This window comes from Myotis davidii, unplaced genomic scaffold (assembly GCF_000327345.1).
Source record: "Myotis davidii unplaced genomic scaffold, ASM32734v1 scaffold523, whole genome shotgun sequence".
Lineage (NCBI taxonomy): Eukaryota > Metazoa > Chordata > Mammalia > Chiroptera > Vespertilionidae > Myotis > Myotis davidii.
Window position 1 is genome coordinate 2,521,396 of NW_006295054.1, and position 19,539 is coordinate 2,540,934.

General features: G+C 40.4%; 1 protein-coding gene across 7 annotated transcripts in view; it reads right to left on the reverse strand.

The window, feature by feature from the left end:
* The window catches only part of GRIP1 (glutamate receptor interacting protein 1), a 441,012-nt gene that overhangs the window by 196,364 nt on the left and 225,109 nt on the right, over positions 1-19,539 (reverse strand). For all 7 annotated transcript variants that reach the window (XM_006769627.2, XM_015567756.1, XM_006769628.2 and 4 more), the window contains exon 2: positions 6,552-6,632. In XM_006769627.2, coding sequence (XP_006769690.1) covers positions 6,552-6,632 — 81 coding nt within the window. The remainder of the gene's footprint in view (positions 1-6,551; positions 6,633-19,539) is intronic.

Consider the following 19,539-nt stretch of genomic DNA (forward strand, 5'->3'; position numbering starts at 1 on the left):
CAAGGAGGGGTGTGAGGGGTGTGGGAGGAGACTGGACAAAAAGTGTACACCTATGGATGGGAACAGGGGGTGGCAGGGGTAAATGCAGAGGGTGGGGTGGGAACCGGGTGGAGGGGAGCTATGGGAGGGGGGGAGAGGAATAACTTCAGTAATCTGAACAATGAAGATTTAATTTTTTTTAAAAAAGCTAAGTAAACAAGTGAACTAATTTAAATGTACCTAAAATATTAATCATAATACAGGTGGAACACAGATATATAACAAACATTATGGATTTGACCTGTGAATGACAGAAATTTGGGAAGCTGTTCTAAATCATGTAAGCCCAATGGGTAAGAAAGAAGTATTAATGGCCTCACAGAAAACTGTGTAAGACAATTCTTTACTTTCCCCAATGCCAATAAATACAACCTGTACCCAAGCCAATTTTCTAAGGTCACTTCATTAAAGCTCCCTGGGTTGAAGGTCTCCCTAACCCATAGAGTGAGAGAATTAGTTTTTCTTCAATGCAGAGTAATAGAGAAAGAAGACTTTCTTCTTGTAGCTCTTCTGCATATGTTGTTGAGCCTCTTTGTAAGATTCTCTTTAGACCCGGGGAGACTGTGCTGGCCATCGCCCGTGTTACTCAGTCTGGATATTGTGTGTACCCTCAGAATAACACTGACCAAAGGCCACTACTCCTATAACATAGGGGGCACAGGCAGTATCAAGGCACAGTACTAATTCACTATAAAGAATCCCCCCCTAAGTTGCATGCTGGAAGAATTAGTGTTTAAAAATCATTTGCTGCACATGTATTGGTTCATTCTATTTCACCCATGTTTACTAAGGCATGAGCAAAGTTCAAACATAATAGACTCATTTCTCTGAGTCACTAATGAAGCCACAGCCCTGCACAAATCAAGCTGCCCACCTTGCCCAGTGCTACTGGGGAACTCAGTATGTACAAGCAGCCGCAGAGCAAAGTGGATCAGTTCTCAGGGAGAAATCCTGAGTGTGTACCTGCCATAATAAGTAATAAGTTCTGCTTTGCATCACTCTATTTATAGACTCTGGCTATTTTCGCAAATTTTTAGCCTTTTCGGTAGCTGAACACTTGAATTAATCATTCTGATCTTGTCAATTTTATTGTTAAATGGTGCTCAACCTTTCTCTTAAGGTGTTCCAGGCCTGCAGACATTTTCTGCTCAAACAGAAACAGATGAAGCTGTGGGGAGACCTCTGGCCTTTAATATTCTCTAGCTTCTAGCTGACCTATATCTCACTCATTAGCAGTGGGCAGCCAACGATTTCCTTAGAAATGTCGTATTTTGTGCAGCCTCAAGGCTAACGTGCACAGCATATGAGTCACAAAAAGTGTTGCACGTTTTGGTAGGAAAGTGTACTAGTCATAAGGTAACAAAGTCTGCACAGAGAAAACCTGCTCGCTGCTCTCCGCCTGCGCATTCAATCCACAGGTGGTGACAACACCTACCACTGGATAAGCACTGTCCTATGCACAGACACGATAGTAAATGAGACATAAAGCGCCCGTTCTCAGAGAGCTAGCATTTTAGTAAGGAAATGAGAAACAAATGCCAGTTAATTTCAGGTAGTGACAAGGACTATGGAAGACACAAATCAATAAACGAACAGGGGTGTGAGCAGAATCTCACACATATTTGCAGTGCTACCAAGAGTCTCAATCTATGATCTTAGAAACTTCTCTCTAAAGAAGTAATACAGTGTTGCTAATTTCTTAAATATTCAGTAATTTCAACATATGTAAACATCACTGTTTTGGGCTTTTAATGCTGACTCTGAGGGCTCTGGTGAGGCACACTCTGAGCCTTAGGTCCCTGATGTCCTCACCTTGGTCCACTGGGTGCTTTTGAGGATGCAGGGACAGTCCTTGTCCCTTGGCATGTTCCCACGTGGGTCATTCCCTCACTTGACAACTTTGGGCAGCATCTGCAGCTCCATGTTTTTTTTTTTTTTAATTTATTTTGAAATAATTGTAAAAATGTATTAGTTGCAGGAACACTATAATGCATTCCTTCATACACCCAGAGGGACACTTAGTTTTTTTCTAAATCACCTGAGAGCACATTGCAAATGCAATGGCCCTTCACCTCTTATTTTATTCTAGCTTTACTAGGTGTACTTGAATATTTAGAGTGCACAGTGTGATGATTTGATATACATATGCATTGTGCAGCACTATTATTTGCATGACATTTCACACTTGCTTCATTCAACTGATTTTGGTTTCCTATTCATGACATTCACCCATTTTTTGGAGGAGCTCAATGGTGAAACTAAACAGAAGAAGCAGAACCAGGCCAGAAAACTAGAGTAACTGTCCTTCATACACCTGAAGAGTGCTATAACTCTAAATATTAGGGCAAATGTCACACTATATACCTGCTATAATAATGAACATTTCTCTCTGGCCCTCTTCCACTCTGTAAGCATGCTCTCGGGTGAGAATTAAAACAAAAAAGGAAATGCAATAGAGGTGAGTGTTGGACACTATCCTGCCCTTGTGAATTGCCCAGAATTCTTTGGAAGACCAGCATAAGAAAAAAAGCTGTCCGACCTGGAAAGGTGAAGCAAATCAAATAAATAATACATAAACTCCAGTTTTTGAGGTCTATGTAGTATCCTGTTTTCCCTTCACTGGCACTAGAGAGACATGATTAAATGCCTCAGCTCTAAGTGGGTAAAGCCAAAAATACTTGCAAAATCTGTCAAGAATCTGTACGAATTTCCTCTAATAATTTGGACAAACCACTCAAGTGGTCAAACTTCAGTACACCAGTAATATGTCAAATATAAAAGAATAAAATCAATACATTATTTTTAATAAACATAGATGTGTGGTAGAATCTGTGAGTTAAAAATATCTCCATACTTGAAATTCATCTTCTCTTTGAAAAAAAAAAAGGGTAGAAATGAGATTGAAAATAGGCATCCTTAATTATTTTTTTTTTTTACCAGATGTTGTCTTTTATCTAAATTTAAACTTGTTTTAGGGACACTCGACATTTTTTAAAATACCCTCATTATTAAAAATTTTACAACAACTTAGGAAAGAGTAAAAATATTTTTTTACACACTTTATGCCATAAGAGGCATGATTAAAATGACGAGTTTCCAAATAACATGAATAATGCATTTCTCCTTTATCCAAAGCAAATGTACTTTGCTCCTAAGGGATGTTTAATCCATTTTCTTTTTTGAGAAGAGCAAAAGAGGGTGATGAGGGATTTATACTTAGAATTATCATTCAATGTAGGCACATATTTGACTTGTGATTATAAAATAATTGTTGTAGTAATTTTGAGTTTAAACAAGGGTAGTGAATTTTGATATGAATGAAAAGCAAATTATATTTCTATTAGTATTCAAGGTTACCTTTTTGGGACAGAATTATGAAATGGTACTGTTTATTATGTTATGGAAAATGTAGAGCCCATGTTAAGAAATCTTATGTATTACATGTGAATAAATATTTACTCCAGGAGTAGCAGGACTACATTTGTAGGTCTACATAAGTTTCAAAGAACAGCCTACGCTTTCATAAAACTTGGACAGAGAAGCTTAAAATCCTTCCACTACCCTCCACTTCCCCACCCCCTTCCACCAGAAAAAGTGGTCAGTGGTCAAATCCAATCACCATCCTTGGATCCCTGGGAGTGGAGCTGTGGGGAGCTGTGAGGAAAAGCCATAGATCCTTTGAGGTTTCAGCTCCTTGTGTTTGCTTACTCCCCAGTCACAGGGAAGGGTAACGGCGGCGGGGCTGCCTCTGTGCTGAGGTGCCTCTGCACTGGGGAGATTCGGGGGCTGATAGGTGAGCTGAGCTCTCCTTTCTGCCTTCTTTCACTTCATCGGTGCACTTTTCTCTAGACACATTTTTCCTTGCTCCCGGGGTAGTAATACTATCTTTGAGGGAAGTAAGATGGGACATGAGCACAGGAGAGAGAATCAAAGGCTGTAAGCGTGCATTTTGCTCTTATAGCCCCATGTGGTCCAACTTAGTTCATCAGAACACTCTGGGATTTTTCAGCTGAAGCTCCAGCAAGTAATAAAGATTGTGCTTTCCCTGGCCTTTCCATTTCTCTCTTGTGGACTTAGTAAGGGTAAAGGGAGACATGGTAGGTGATGGGTTAAGATCTCTTCGTTTTAAGTGACTTTTTGGCCAAAGGTCAGGGAAGACTTCTTTTTGTCAGAAAAAGAGTAGTTTTTTATTGATTTTATTTTTTTTTAGAGAAAGTGAAACATCAATTAGCTGCCTCTTGGGGACTGAGCCTGCAACCTGGGCACGTGCCCTGACATGGAATTGAACCGGCAACTTCTGAGCCACACTAACTGAGCCACACCAGCCAGGGCAAGAATAGATAATTTTAAAATGACAGTAAGGTTTCAGAATTCCATGTATCAGAAGTCAGTTAGGAAGCATCCAAGAAGTTCCCTGATTTTCTCAAGAGAATAGTGATATAGTAATAGTAATAGCACCAGAGGGAAAGGGGAGTAGAGGTGGGTAGAAATACATAGAGAAGATCTAGTAAAAATGTGACAAATCTGGGCCCACATTCCCCTAGGCTTGATACATTTCTTTTCTTTTTTGAAAAAAGAAAAATCAGAAATCCCTAGTTTTTAATATAATATCTCCCAAATTTTAAATATTGGCTATTCATTCAGAATTTTAAAAAAGATTACGTAGGCCAAACGAAAAGAGTAATAATCAGCTCCTAACCACTTTGTTTCCTTAGCCCTGTGGCTGGTGGGGCTTTTTTCTTGGACTGTTCTAAACAACTAAGATTTTGCCCTTTGGCCCTTTGACCACTGTCTTCTGAGAGGTGGGCAAAAGGTGTTTGTGCCTATTTAAAACCCCAGGAAAATAACCCAAGAAGCCTACAAAACAGGCTCATGATTGCAGTGACTTTTATACTGTTATAAGGAGGAACAAAAGGAAAAATTACACAGTGAAGAATCACTAAAGTGTGATGAACCCTATGAACCAAGGATTACGATGAACGACTTCTGTATATTCTCCCAACCATAACATGTAATTTTTAAAATTACTCAGTGACTTTAAGGCAAAGCCTGGCCCTCAGACATGTGTTATAATTTAGGACACACCGTTAGAGAACCCATGAAAGGAAAACATGATGACAGTCGGCGCTTTTGTTTTGTGTCATACAATGTGGTAAGGACAGTGGTAATTCTCTTCACTCTTCCCCACAGAGGAGTGCCAGCTACTGTAGAGAAGACAAGAAGGAATTGATGGGTAGCTAGCATTCTTGAACTTCAAACCTTGTACTTCCTTGATGCTGACAAGGAGAAAACAGAGAACACAGCCCACAGCTAGCTACAATAGTTTTTCGAAATGTGACCAGCACAAAGACGGACGTTTTCTAGGATGGAACCGAAGAAGTCTTAGGCCCGCAGGATGCCATCTAATTACTGAATTCAAATTACTTTAGCATCTTTAAAGCACACAGACAAGGGTACATAACATATTCACAACATGCCCCTTTTTTATAAGCCATGTACTTTCATAATGAACCTAAGCCTTCAGAATGAGAACAAACATGACTACATGTAGTTCTTATACAAATAAATAATAATCACGAACAGGGCTGCTCAGAACGAAACTCATCTTACTCTTTATTCAAATGAAAGATTCCCCTTTTCACTGACAGGCAAAACCATTCAATTTACTGTTGAGGACACTGCCTTGTTTCTCCTGAACTGCTAAATCTACTACATAAAATCCTGTAGTGAAGGTTTAGCTGTACTCAATTTCCTTGTATTAAATATATAAAGACATTATTTTTCATAAATGTCTAATGTATTAGTGCTTTTAACCCTTCCCTTAAGTACAGTTGCCTCCATAGAGGTTTTCCATAAATTACCTAGTTCAGATGAAGTTTTAATAATATTTTGAATACCCTTCCACCTTTAACTTTAAGAAGATATGTTATTATCAAAGTCAAAGCTTTAAAATATTGAAGTTCGGGGGTAAAGACATTTAAAGATAGCTCAAAATGTTTTTGTTGAAAAAACAGGTGTCACTTAAATATTATAAGAATCCTCATCACAGCTTCCTAAGGAAAGGAAATTCCAGAATTTTCCAGGAGTTGTCCAGTGGAAGTAAGTTCAAGTTCAAAGAGCTAAGAAGAAAGGAATGATTTTTATTCAGCACATACACAATCGGCTACAGTGATTTTGAGCCTCTTTGTTCTGCTGGTTAAATCTCAGTAAAGAAATAGATGCTTCTGTGAAAGTCATCTCCTGAAAACAGAGGTGAGAGCAGGAAAATGAACGTGAGCTGATATAACTTCAGGTCATTTCACAGAGAATTTGCACACAAAATGAATTCTCACAAGTTTGCAAGCTTTTCCAAAGTCTAGCTTTCATGAATATTGTGTGAACACGTTGTATAGAATGCAGTCTATGCCCTATGGAACAGCATCATGTTTATTACGACGGTGGGATTATTTGGCATCACCAAATAGCAGGGTTCAAATGTCAAACAGCTGAAAAATCCAACAATCTGGTCTAACCTGGGATGCTCTGTCTCCTCACAGCCAATGCTCCATCAGGCGGCTTTGTCTGGCTGGCGGATTTAGTGTAGGGACTCTCATCTGCAAAGGTACAATGAAGGGTTTGGTTAATTTCCATCCAGTTTCTAATGCAGTGAAGACTCTTAGTGGATTGCAGTCCTTCTGCCAGAGAGAGGAGATATGGCATGGTACAGCACAAAGAATCGGTAGACCTTGGTCCTAACCTTGGCATAGTGGTGGGGCCAATTATTTAAAATGCTCTGGGCATGGGTTTCCTCTCCTCTAAAAGAGGGATATATTTCTCACCCACCTCTTAGGATTGTCAGGATTGAACTAGAGTGCACACGAAGACATCAAATAGTAAGAAGTATGCAAATAGAGTATGCAAATTATTTGCCTGTCAGCTTCATTCATTGATAAATAAGTATCAGTGAATATCAGTAACAGGAAGACAAAGAAAGAATTAAATGGCTCGATGGGCACTAAGAATAATCAGGTAGAAGGACAAAGGAAATGAGAAGAAATGTTATATTTCCGATAAGCAGATGACAGATCATTAGTACTGCAGGGAAATAAAGACACACAGAATTAGTGGGTTCCTCAGCGTGTGAAGTGGCAGCCAGCGCCAAAAGGAGGGAAGAGGGGCATTCAGAGTGAGACCAGAGAAGGGAGGTTGAGAACAGGAAAGGAATGATGGTTTGGCAAAAGAACAGGTATACAGCAATGAGCTGATTGGCCTTCTTTTAGAAAGAGATGGAAATAATCTGAAGAACCATAAAAAAGCAACTGAAAAGACAGAAGCTCAGTGTATCTGTGAGAGTTAGGCAAGAAGCTGAAGAGATGACCAGATCTTAAGTGGTGACGGATTCATCAGATTCTGAGTAAAATGATTTTGTTAAATCTAGAACAGAAGTTAATCTGGCTTGGAATATAGGAGTAATGATCTAGGATGGCAAATATTACGGTTAAAACAGAAAGGAAGATTTCTTCTTCGTTTGCATGCAGACATTTGTATAAAGTAGAAGAGATGTCTGAGTAAAGATTAGCATGTATATGGCCTGAGTAAACATAATGTAAAGTACTTAGCGAGTAAATCTAGGCAAACTAGATGACCCAAATGTTACTTCTGGACACACCGTACGGATGGTTTGATGTAGTTATAATAGGAAATCATTAATGGATTAAAAAGAACGATATTGCACTTGGCAAACTACTAAATGTAACAAGGATTTAATTCAGCAACAAGGCTTTGTCATATGAAAACATTAATTCTCCCAACTAAGTGGTTTGTGTTTTAAAATTGAGGAACTCGATTTCTCTCTGGAACGTACTTCTGGTTGAAATGATTCATGATTTCTTCATAAAAGTAACAAGGTCTTTATAAGGAATGACAAAAAGGAACGATGAACACTGCTGTAAGCTGCAATTAACTTAAAAAATGAAGTCACACTGCTTCATGTTTATATTCCATTTGTCACACAATTCTTTATATTCTCCCAACCATAAACTACCAACTTTCAGACACCAATACAATCAGCAGCATTCCTTTTGCTTATGAAGCAGTATCCCAGGTCTCTGACTGTTTACTTTGCAAATGCAATGTTTAAAAAATGTATTTTTTTTATTGTTGATAGTATTACAGGTATCTCCCATTCCTCCCCCTTTACTCCCCTTCTCCCAGATCTTCTCTACTCTATTGCCTGTGTCCATGGGCTATGCATATCTACTTTGGCATGAATTTCATGCATTGGGCATCCAATAAGTATATAAGTTCTTTGGTTTATTTCTTCTCGTCCTACCAACCCTACATCGAGGTATGTTAGTCTGTTCCATGCCTCCATGCTTCCGGTCTTATTTTGTTGGTCAACTCATTTTGTTCATTAGATCCCACAAATAAATGAGATCATGTGACATCTCTCTTTTCAGATTGGCTTATTTCACTTAGCACAATATTTTTGAGTATAATCACAAACCACAAAAGGTAAGCATCACAGTACAAAAGTCTCCATTTCCCCCACCGTTCCCACCTGAATATTTGAGTGTTTTTCTCACAGTGTTGATTTAATAACCAGGCAATGTGCTTTACATATATATATAGCATCTACTAACAAATTTTCTATATGTTAAAATATTAACTCTTAATAAAGCCAATTAAAAATACATTTTCTTTTATTATCCAAAAACTTTGAAACAGTGTATTTATGGGTACAGCGCAATGAACCAGAGGATATAGATCATAACAACCAGTTTTACCATAGGCACAGCATCTCAGAAGCTTAAACGTTTTCTTCAGTTTTCAACTTGTCAAAAGTCCAGCCAATTAAAACCTTGGTTGAATCCAGTGTTGGATATCTTAAAGGGAAGTCAGAGATTTGCACAGGAGATGCTGATTTTTTTTGCACTTGATACTCTATATTTTAAGGAGCCATTTCTTTAGAAGTTTACCCAGTTTGCATTCCAGAAGTAGTCAACCCTGTTAAATTGGTTTCTTATTTATAGTGAATTTGAAAGTAGAGCTGAGATAGTTTAGTTATGCACATCCTTAAAAGGTTGAAACTGAATTATAGATGGCTACCTGACCAGCTTCTACATATGCATTCCCCAGCTCCCGCCCTCATTCTCAGGATTCAGTGTCCTTACTGAGATAGATGGAAGTAGACAATTATCTAGAAGCCAAAAGTTGTACTGGTCAAAGGATCTGACTGAAATAAGTTCCATATTGTCTAAACGTAACTTGCCAAAGTCAATCTGGACGAAAGCAGTAATAATTCCTAATGGAAGTGAGGAGAATCTTGGCAACATTTATCATGAGAGTAAAAGGACAGCATAGCAACAGAGCACCATTTAGCACTTTTTTAAAAAATATATTTCATTGATTTTTTACAGAGAGGAAGGGGGAGAGATAGAGAGCCAGAAACATTGATGAGAGAGAAACATCGATCAGCTGCCTCCTGCATGCCCCCCACTGGGGATGTGCCCGCAACCCAGGTACATGCCCTTGACCGGAATCGAACCTGGGACCCTTCAGTCCGCAGGCCGATGCTCTATCCACTGAGCCAAACCGGTTTCGGCAGCACTTATTTTTAAAGAAAAATTTTCTAAGAACGTATCTTTATTTTAAATCACCAAAAGACACTATGGACTTTCATAAAAAAAGCAACCCATTACAGAATGAACACATCAACTCCCATGATGTAATTTGCTCAACATCAACTCTTGATTCAAACATTGACAACAGTAATGGATGGAAGACACTGAATGTTTCAGTCACAGATAGCCCCATAATAGGATACTAAAGCACAAGCATGTCTGGAGTATAGTTTTAATCCACCAAGTCATGGAGAGCTATGGAATCTACTGTCAGGGTTTTTCATGCGGCCCCTAGTGGAGATGTATAGATATAATCACTAGAATTTCATGATATAAGGGATGCTCTAGACCACTCTTTCACTTTATAGTTGAACTTGAGGCCCAGAGTGATACATTTATAGAAGGACATATCTAGAATGCTCCTAGAATGCATTTCTTTTATTTTTGTTCCCATGCTATTTCCTCTTGGGTGGACAATGAGATTTGATAGGTGATCAGGTACACATTTCTGTATCACACAGGTAAGTGAATAGACACAACCCTCCAGCAGAGATCTTGCATGATGTAAGTTAATCCTTATGGAGAAGCCTATGCGTGAATATATATACATGTGTGTATATAAACTTCATTTCCATCTCCTCCAAATATTTGTCTAAAGTGAAGTACATATAAATTGTTCTACAAAACCAATTTATACTTTCCATTTGTTTTTGCAGACAAAATTTTTAAATAAATTCTAATACAATTCATGTTCCTTAGTAAGGGCCTCAAAGGTTCAGTGAATTATAAAATCTGTGTTAATACTTCTCCTTTATCAGGGAGACACTAACTAGACCCGTGGTCGGCAAACCGCAGCTCGCAAGCCACATGCGGCTCCTTGGCCCCTTGACTGTGGCTCTTCCACAAAATACCACTTGTTGGGCGCACACGTACAGTGCGATTGAAACTTTGTGGCCCATGAGTAGAAGTCAGTATTTTGTGGAAGAGCCAGTATTTTGTGGAAGAGCCACAGTCAAGGGGCCAAAGAGCCGCATGTGGCTCGCGAGCTGCGGTTTGCCGAGCTGCAGTTTGCCAACCACTGAACTAGACTTTCAGGTTCCATCCAAATTACATGAGTTAAAATATTAGCCAAATAACAAAGAAAGGAATCAATTAGTAGATAAGATCTCTAAAATGGTACCCAACCCATAGTATGCATTCATCAAATGTGTGCTGATAGATGAATGAATTATATTCAACTTTTCAAACTAAAGCATTTATTATAAACTAGAGGCCGGTGCACAAAATTTGTGCATGGATAGAGACCCTAGGTCTGGCTGGGGATGAGGGCCGCTTGCCAGCCCTGCCCCCCACTGCCTCTGGTCACCTCCATCTGTGGGGCAACCGGCAGGGTGACTGGGGACAGGGGGCCCCTGTTGGCACCTGCCTTGGCTGAACTGGGGCCTGCAGGCTAGGGGCAGCTCCGGCGACGAGCGTCTGCCCCCTGGTGGTCAGTGCGCATCATAGCGATCGGTCGTTCGATGGTTGTTCTGCTGTTTGGTCAATTTGCATATTAGGTTTTTATTATATAGGATAAGCAATCTGAAGGAAGTCAAATATTCGCTATGAGCTTTCCTCCCTCTTCCTTTCTCCCTCCGATTTCCCCCCTAGTTTTATAGCCTATTCCATTTAAAGTCACAGCATCACCCAATAGCTATTGAGTACTGACCTATGGCATAACAATCTGTGACTCTTTATAAAATGGATATTAAAATATTTCCTTTAATTTTCATTTAGACTACAGAAGGATTTATTGAACAATCTTTAAAATAATGCCTTTAAAGAAAATAATTCTGATTTCCATACCAGACTTCCAGCCTTGACTTTGATGGTGGATCATATTAACAGGGGTCCTTACTGACATTCACTATGAGAGCAAAGCAGACATGCAGTTGGAGAGCTAGTGCTCAATGAAGTGAATGTTGCAAGTAATCATTGTGTGCATCTCAGAGACTCAGAACTGTCAGCCTTTTCTAATGACATCTTAGCAGATAGATAATCACTGTCACACATGATGGCCAACCACTGTCCAAAGGGTTGCATATTGGTCACAACAAGGAAAAGCATTGATCCCCTTTACAATGTCATCCCATGAGGCCAGAAAAAATCCCCTCCATTAAGTGAAAAGTCAACACCATGACAGAGGCACAGAGAGGGCTGAGCTAAGCATATACTTAAAACAGAGTGAAACGATGGGGGTGGGGAGACATCTGTCCCTGACATTCCATCCATTTCGGCCAATTTCCACACGTGCCAAACACAGGAGGGGCAAACACAGATCATTTGTTTTGATTCCATTTTCCAAGTGAGGCTGGTGTATAAACTTGGGAAGCAAACAGCAGGCACCTAGAGAGCAATGCTTCATTCTGCATCACAACAAAGCCCTGTCGGAGCCGAACCACATCCTGTGGAAGAGACTCAGGTCCCTGCATGTCATAACCTCGAATGCTGCCTGGCATCAAATCGCTCCCACGCGTAGTGAGGCTGGTTCTTATATCCCACGTCTTGCCTCTCCCATCCCCAGGGTCTGGGCAGATGAACCGGATATGACTGTGGTTTCAAGACTCTCTAGCTGTGTTCGGGGCTTTGTTGACGGGAAAAAAATTTAATTTCCTTTGGCTGAGACTAATCAGCCTAGGCTCAACAATTCCTAGCAACTAATTATGCAGAATTGAGGCACCTGCTAAGCCAGCAGATCCCATAACTTCTTGATTAGGAAAAAAATAAAAGGCACTTTATGCAATTAAACATTATGGCCATTTCCTAGCAGCAGGGAGACAGGCAGCTCAGACCACAACGTTCATGCTCATCATTACAAACTCTGAAGAAAACTCTGTTTTTCATGAATGAACCAAATGAAATCCATTGTGAAGGAAATAATCCTTCCCTTGAAGTCAATTACATCCCACAAATGTTAGTGCCTACTATGTGCAAACAAAGAATCAGTTGGATAAAAGAAAATAACGCTCTAAGTAGAATGGTGATGGAGAAGTCCTTATTATGCCAAAGGTTTGAGGCAAGAACATGTCCTTCATTAGCTGAAGGGGAACAGAGCAGGGGCTTGGGTTGCTGGTGCAGGGTGTGTGTGTGTGTGGAGGGGGATGGGGGTAGGAGGCAAAAGGATGCTTCATGGCAATGAATTGATCCAGAACTTGCTATCAGAAAAAATGAAGAAACAGGCCATTTTAATTTTCAGCTAACATGGAAGTTTTGTGTGGTGTGGGACCATGACCTTTCCAGTCCTTGGGGGCCCGTGAACACTTCATCTCAGCCCAGCAGGAAATTCTTGCACGTTGGCTGTTTCTTACAGACACTAGCTCTCCAGTTCAGTGTGCTGCCTTGGGGGTTTGATGGCACACTACCATTTAAGCAGCGGTTCTCACCCTGTGGGTCGAGACCCCTTTGGCGGTCGAACGACCCTTTCACAGGGGTCGCCTAAATACATCCTGCATATCAAATATTTATATTACGATTCATAACAGTAGCAAAATTACAGTTATGAAGTAGCAACGAAAATAATTTTATGGTTGGGGGTCACCACAACATGAGGGTCGCAGCATTAGGAAGGTTGAGAACCACTGATTTAAGCAAGGCTTCCTGAAGGGGCAGTGTCAAAGGGTGCTAATAGGATTTATGCAAGTATGTCTTTCTCTTCTTGTTAAAATAATGCACAACTACAAGCTCAGTGCCCTGCATAATTTTTATATATTTTTATTGATTTCAGAGAGGGAAGGAGAGAGAGAAACATTCGTGATGAAAGAGAATCGATTGGCTGTCTCCTGCATGCCCCACACTGGGGATCCAGCCCACAACCCGGGCATATGTCCTGACTGGGAATTGAACCGTGACCTCCTGGTTCATACATAGGTCTACTCTCAACCACTGGGCCCCCGCATCATTTAAAGAAATGCAAACTCAAAAGATTTGATCAAAGACTCCTCTTTAATCCTACGAAGTTCTTAGCCCCAGGTTAAAATAATGCTGTTTCTCTAGTGTCACACAAACAGTGCACCCTCAATCTTTCCTAGAGTCAGGGGATTCTGGATCCTACATAGTCTCAGCTCTATGGCACTGGCATATTGAAGCTCTGACGGATAGCTGCTTATAATTGATCTCATTGGAATTAATTTCATCTCCTTCCCCAATGGTTTAAAGCAGTCCACACAACTTGGTTTAAACCAGAGGGAGTGAGAATGATCTGAGCTTGGTGGCAGCAAGTAGAGGCAACTCCACTATAGTCTCTTTCCTCCAAGGTCTACTGTCCTTCCTCTCCTTTGTTATTGTTTTGCATTTGCATGGCATTGATGTCTATTCTTCATGTTGCAGGATTTCTTACAGTTTTATGGTCTAGACCAGTGATGGTGAACCTTTTGAGCTTGGCGTGTCAGCATTTTGAAAAACCCTAACTTAACTCTGGTGCCGTGTCACATATAGAAATTTTTTGATCTTTGCAACCATAGTAAAACAAAGATTTATATTTCGATATTTATTTTATATATTTAAATGCCATTTAACAAGGAAAAATCAACCAAAAAAATGAGTTCGCGTGTCACCTCTGACACGCGTGTCATAGGTTCGCCATCACTGGTCTAGACACAGATGTGCTTTATATTCTTAAAGGGGACCTGGTCTTTTGCTTTTGAACATGAAAAAAACACACATCCAAAAGAGCACAAATTCATTGTTAAGACACATGTACACTGGTTTCTTCACAATGACAGAACGTCCTCAAAATTATATAAATCACAACCACACAACCATTCTAGGGATTAAGTATTACAGCTAAAATATGCCAACTATACAGCTCAGGTTGCTGAAGGCCTGTCTTACAACCCATTTTCTCCATCCCTGGTCCCTTATCTAGGTTATTGCAACTCAAAGTGTGGCCCATGGGCATCACCTTGGAGCTCATCAGAAATACAGACACTCAGGCCCCAACCCAAACCTATGGAATCAGAGCCTACATTTAATTAAACCTCCAGGAGACCAGCCAGTGTTGCTCAGCGGTTGAGCATCCACTTATGAACCAGGAGGTCACAGTTTGATTCCCGGTCAGGGCACATGCCTGGGTTGCAGACTTGATCTGTGTGGGGCGTGCAGGAGGCAGCCAATCAATGATTCTCTCTCATCGTTGATGTTTCCATCTGTTTCTCCTTCTCTCTTCCTTTCTGAAATCAATAAAAATATATATTAACAGAAGAAATGCAAACTCAAGGATTTGGTCAAAACTCTTTGCACAGGGAGAAAGAAAGGTCCTGTGGCGGAGCCTCTGGCCAACCTTGTGGAGGTGGTGAGAACGGTGCTCGGTGATGCCTGCAGGCCTTTGGAGGAGTGGCTGCTCCAGTCAGGTCAATTTGTAAATCCTCTGTGAAATGAATGAGCATGAAATTGCACATTTTCTGCCTCCAGTATTCCTATTGCTCATGTGCCTGAATTGTGACGATAACTCCTATGTTTCTTCCTGGAATTGTTTCCAGTGAGGACTGATGAGCAGGAGTCCCAGCAGTCCCAGACTGGCTCTCTCACCCAAGAACCAATAACATAAAGCTTGTTTTCATTACCATATCAAATCCCAATTTAAAGCTTTAAAATATTAAATTCAGTACAGCGTTTACATTTTCAGTGTCAGGGGGCATAATCTGAGTCATTCTCAGTATCTCAAGACTGTGAAATATGCACAGGTTCAATAAGGTCTTGGCATTAGAATAATACTCTGGTGAAAAATATGAATTACTTCAGGGTAGTGAGTATTGGCTTTTTAAAACCACACTTGATAATCCTCATTTAAAAAGTGCACAATTCTTCAGGAAAAAGTATGCATTTATGTGGGCATTAACAGGCTATACCAGCAATTTTCAACCTTTGCATCTCATGGCACACATAAATTAATTACTAAATTTCTCCAGCACACCCCAAAAATATATTTTTTGCTGATCTGACAAAAATAGCTATAATTTTGACTCATTCACACTAGACAGCTGTTGTGTTGGCTGTTGTCAATTTTTATTTGACAATGTAGAGGAAAAGATGTCAGTGCCCCTGACTAAATAGTTAGGTATTGCATGCTTTAAAAAGTCTTGTGGCACCCTGGTTGAAAATTGTTGGGCTAGACCATTCTTTAAGTATTCTTGGAGGATAAGAGTCAATTATTTTATGTAATAGCAACAAGAGCTGGATAGTAGGATTAATAGAAATCAATAACACATTTGGAGAAATTAAGGTTCTGCAGTTTTTTAAACCAATGAATGGTATGCAATTTATAAATTGGAGAGGAAAAGATATAACTTTTTAAAAAGTCAGGGCTCTACTAGAACTTTCCTTTTACATGATATTACTGCAAAGATTTCTCTATTTAGAAAATTTCAGTCTCAGAGTTGCTAGAATGACGTCAAGATGGATGGGAAAAATAAGAGAAAGCCAAATGCACCCAGGACGGCTTTAAGAGGTCTGCACTTTAAGGTGTGTGAATGACCATGGATGCCATTAGAAAAATAATGATTCACATATATCTGTGGGGAGGACCATCTGGGTCTAGGTTTGATTATGGAGAAAATAGCCTTTAAAGACCTCACCTGTCGCTCTGACAGTGACAACGAGGAAATTTTATAATTTAGGCCACTTTCAGCCACGGTTCCGTGGCTCAGTATTTTCCTTGTTAACCAAGTTGGAGTGAACTGAAACAAATGTAAATTGATGGTAATTAGTTTATACAAATCAATGATCAGATACTGCTGATAAATTTATAAATGAAACTGAAAAAAAAAAAAAGCATTAGCAGCACTGTTGAGGCTCAGTTTCCAATACACAAGCTGAAAGTCTTGTTCTAACCCTAGCATCCCGGAGTAACAGAAGGGGAAGTGCATAGTGCACATTTATATCCTTGAGTAACATTCTGGAGCTCGGGGAACAGACTATTTTCCTCAGGCTGACTGGTGGGACTGAGACATGAGGACCATATGTGATGGCCTGTAGGTGCCAAGATCCGCTTGGGACTCCCAACACCCTCTTCGTGTTGACCCGTGTGGTGGCCTTGGAAACAATGACCCCAAAGATGTTTGCAATATGCAGAGGAAAACGAAGCTGTTTCTGGGAGCCTATTTTAATTCATAATTAAAACAGTGAGCTACAGATGAGACTTTGTGGTAACGGAGAAAACGGAGTAAGCCAGAAGTTATCAGAGTGCAGAGAGAGAGCTCTCCAGCTTACATATTTTTATGTTGAAGGCCCTGGTTGTGTATAAGAGGTGTAAGTTATGTGAAGAAATATTAGGGCTTGATTCTAATCTTATAACATTTTTAGATGCTTCTTTCATTATATATCAGTGCTGTTGTTTTCCCCTACAAGTAATCCAAATAACTTCTTACGGACGCTTTCTTTACTTCCGAGTTGCACATGGTTTAATAAGTAGTTCAAGCATACTTGAATCAATCAGAGACTGTTAAAAATGTCAACAATACTAATAATGGTATAACAATTAGAGCTAATACTTATTGAGTACTCATTAAATGTCAGCATGAAATCTTATTTCTTCTCACAATAACTTATCAACATTTAAAATAACAGGAAAAGTTAAATTCACTTTACAAAAGGAGTCCTGGTTTTAAAGAACTTGCCATTGTTCATCCTAAATCATAGATTCCAAGTGAATTTTAATGAAACTGCTATTATGCTAGAATGAACACTACAGCAGTGTGGGTGTGTGACATGCCCAGCGCTGTGCTTAGTACCTCATAGACACATATTATCAATAATCACAACAATGTAATTGCACAGGTACAGTTATAGTGCTTGACATATAAGGATTCAGAGGCTTATAGAGATGAAATGATGCTCCTAAATGTTCCCAAGGAGAAAAGTGCAGAGAAGTCTTTATAGAGTCTGCTTTTCACCACCATATACTATTTATCAAAATTTGATTCACATATATTTTGAGTGTGTGTGTGTGTGGTGTGTGTGTGTGTGTGTGTGTGTGAAGAGAGGCACTCCTTCACATAGTACTCACTGGGTCAACTCTGGGTGACTATACATCCTTGATATAGGGGCTTGAGGCTGCATTTGAAGATTCCCTACCCTTTCAGGTTAGAAGAGACAATATCTCTCCCAGTTTTCAGATCTCCCTTCTTTGTCATGAATTCTTGGTTTAATTTATGACACAAGATTCAAGGTTTTTCCTGGCACATAAACAAATCACTTGAAATAATGCCTTTTAGTCAAGAAGCTTCCAGGATTTTAGGGGATGAAATCTGGCTGAATTTATCTCTCTAACTCCTGCACTCCATGCCAACCATTTTCTACTGATAGGGCACTTATAAACTGGCTCCTACAAGTGGTTTATCATCGTAAAATGAGTAAGTGGTGGGACACTCTCTTTTCTCCGTTAGTATTCCAGACCACATACTTATAGCCTGCTGCTTACAATATTTCAAACCTTTCATTAGCGTCATGCAGCTGGAGGGAGAAAATAAATCTTGGGCTAGGCGACATCCAGGAATGCAATGAAGAAAATGGTGGTGTGACTTGTGCAGCTGGCAGAAGAGATCATCGAGTCTGTCTTTCCTCTCCCTCTGGCTCTCCAAGTCCATGTCTACAAATAGCCAGGCTCCAGAGCTGGGGTGCTGCAACCTTTGTTCTCAACTCACGAGTGCCTTCTGTGCAGCAGGGTTACTAGGCAGACAGGTGTGCAGCAGGGTTACTGGGCAGACAGGTGTGCAGCAGGGTTACTGGGCAGACAGGTGTGCAGCAGGGTTACTGGGCAGACAGGTGTGCAGCAGGGTTACTGGGCAGACAGGTGTGCAGCAGGGTTACTGGGCAGACAGGTGTGCAGCAGGGTTACTGGGCAGACAGGTGTGCAGCAGGGTTACTGGGCAGACAGGTGTGCAACAGAGTTACTGGGCAGACAGGTGTGCAACAGGGTTACTGGGTAGACAGGTGTGCAGCAGGGTTCCTGGGCAGACAGGTGTGCAGCAGGGTTACTGGGCAGGCAGGTGTGCAACAGGGTTACTGGGCGGACAGGTGTGCAGCAGGGTTACTGGGCGGACAGGTGTGCAGCAGGGTTACTGGGCAGACAGGTGTCAGCAGGTTACTGGGCAGGCAGGGATGTAGCAGGTTACTGGGCAGACTTTGGGACTTCACAGGGAGCTTTTGAAACTCAGGTGATAACACAACCATTAGCCATTCTTTCCAAGATTGTCACCTCTTCTGGCCTTGGCCCATATCAGAACCTGTCTCTGAACTCACTTTGTTTTTATAGTTTTGAAAACTTCCAGGTTTCTAAGTGTGAGCCAGTCTCCTTATATACCATTTTAGAAACCAAATCTTCTTGTCAGGAGGGCGGGAGCTGAGAATCACATGTAGATCCCTTGGGAATATTTCATACATATGCCTAGAGTTGTCAGATATTCAGCTTTATTAATTCATTGTCAGGTCAAGCAATAGCAGAGGACTGCTTATCAAACAGATGACACATGTTTTTAATGCATGATTAAAGCAGGATTTATTGTGGTGTCAGAATCCAGGGAGTTTGTGATTATTGTTATTTAAAGCTGTCCTTTGAATACTCTGGTTTTACAGCGAGAGGCATTGATTAGACAAACAAAGCACTACAAGGGTGTTAGAACAGAAGTAATTTTTTTTTATGGAAAACACTAAACCCATTTTTAAAGCAGTAAAACTTTACTGTCATATAACTTTTATAATTCATCCTGCTCTACCACTTACTCGCTGTGTGACCTTGGATGAGTTACACATTCTTCCTGAGCTTTGGTTTCCTCCCCTATAAAATGGAATAGTGCCTACCTCATAGGATTGCTGTGAGGGCTGGAAACACACAAAGCATCAGACTTCAAGAGGTGGCTCTTTC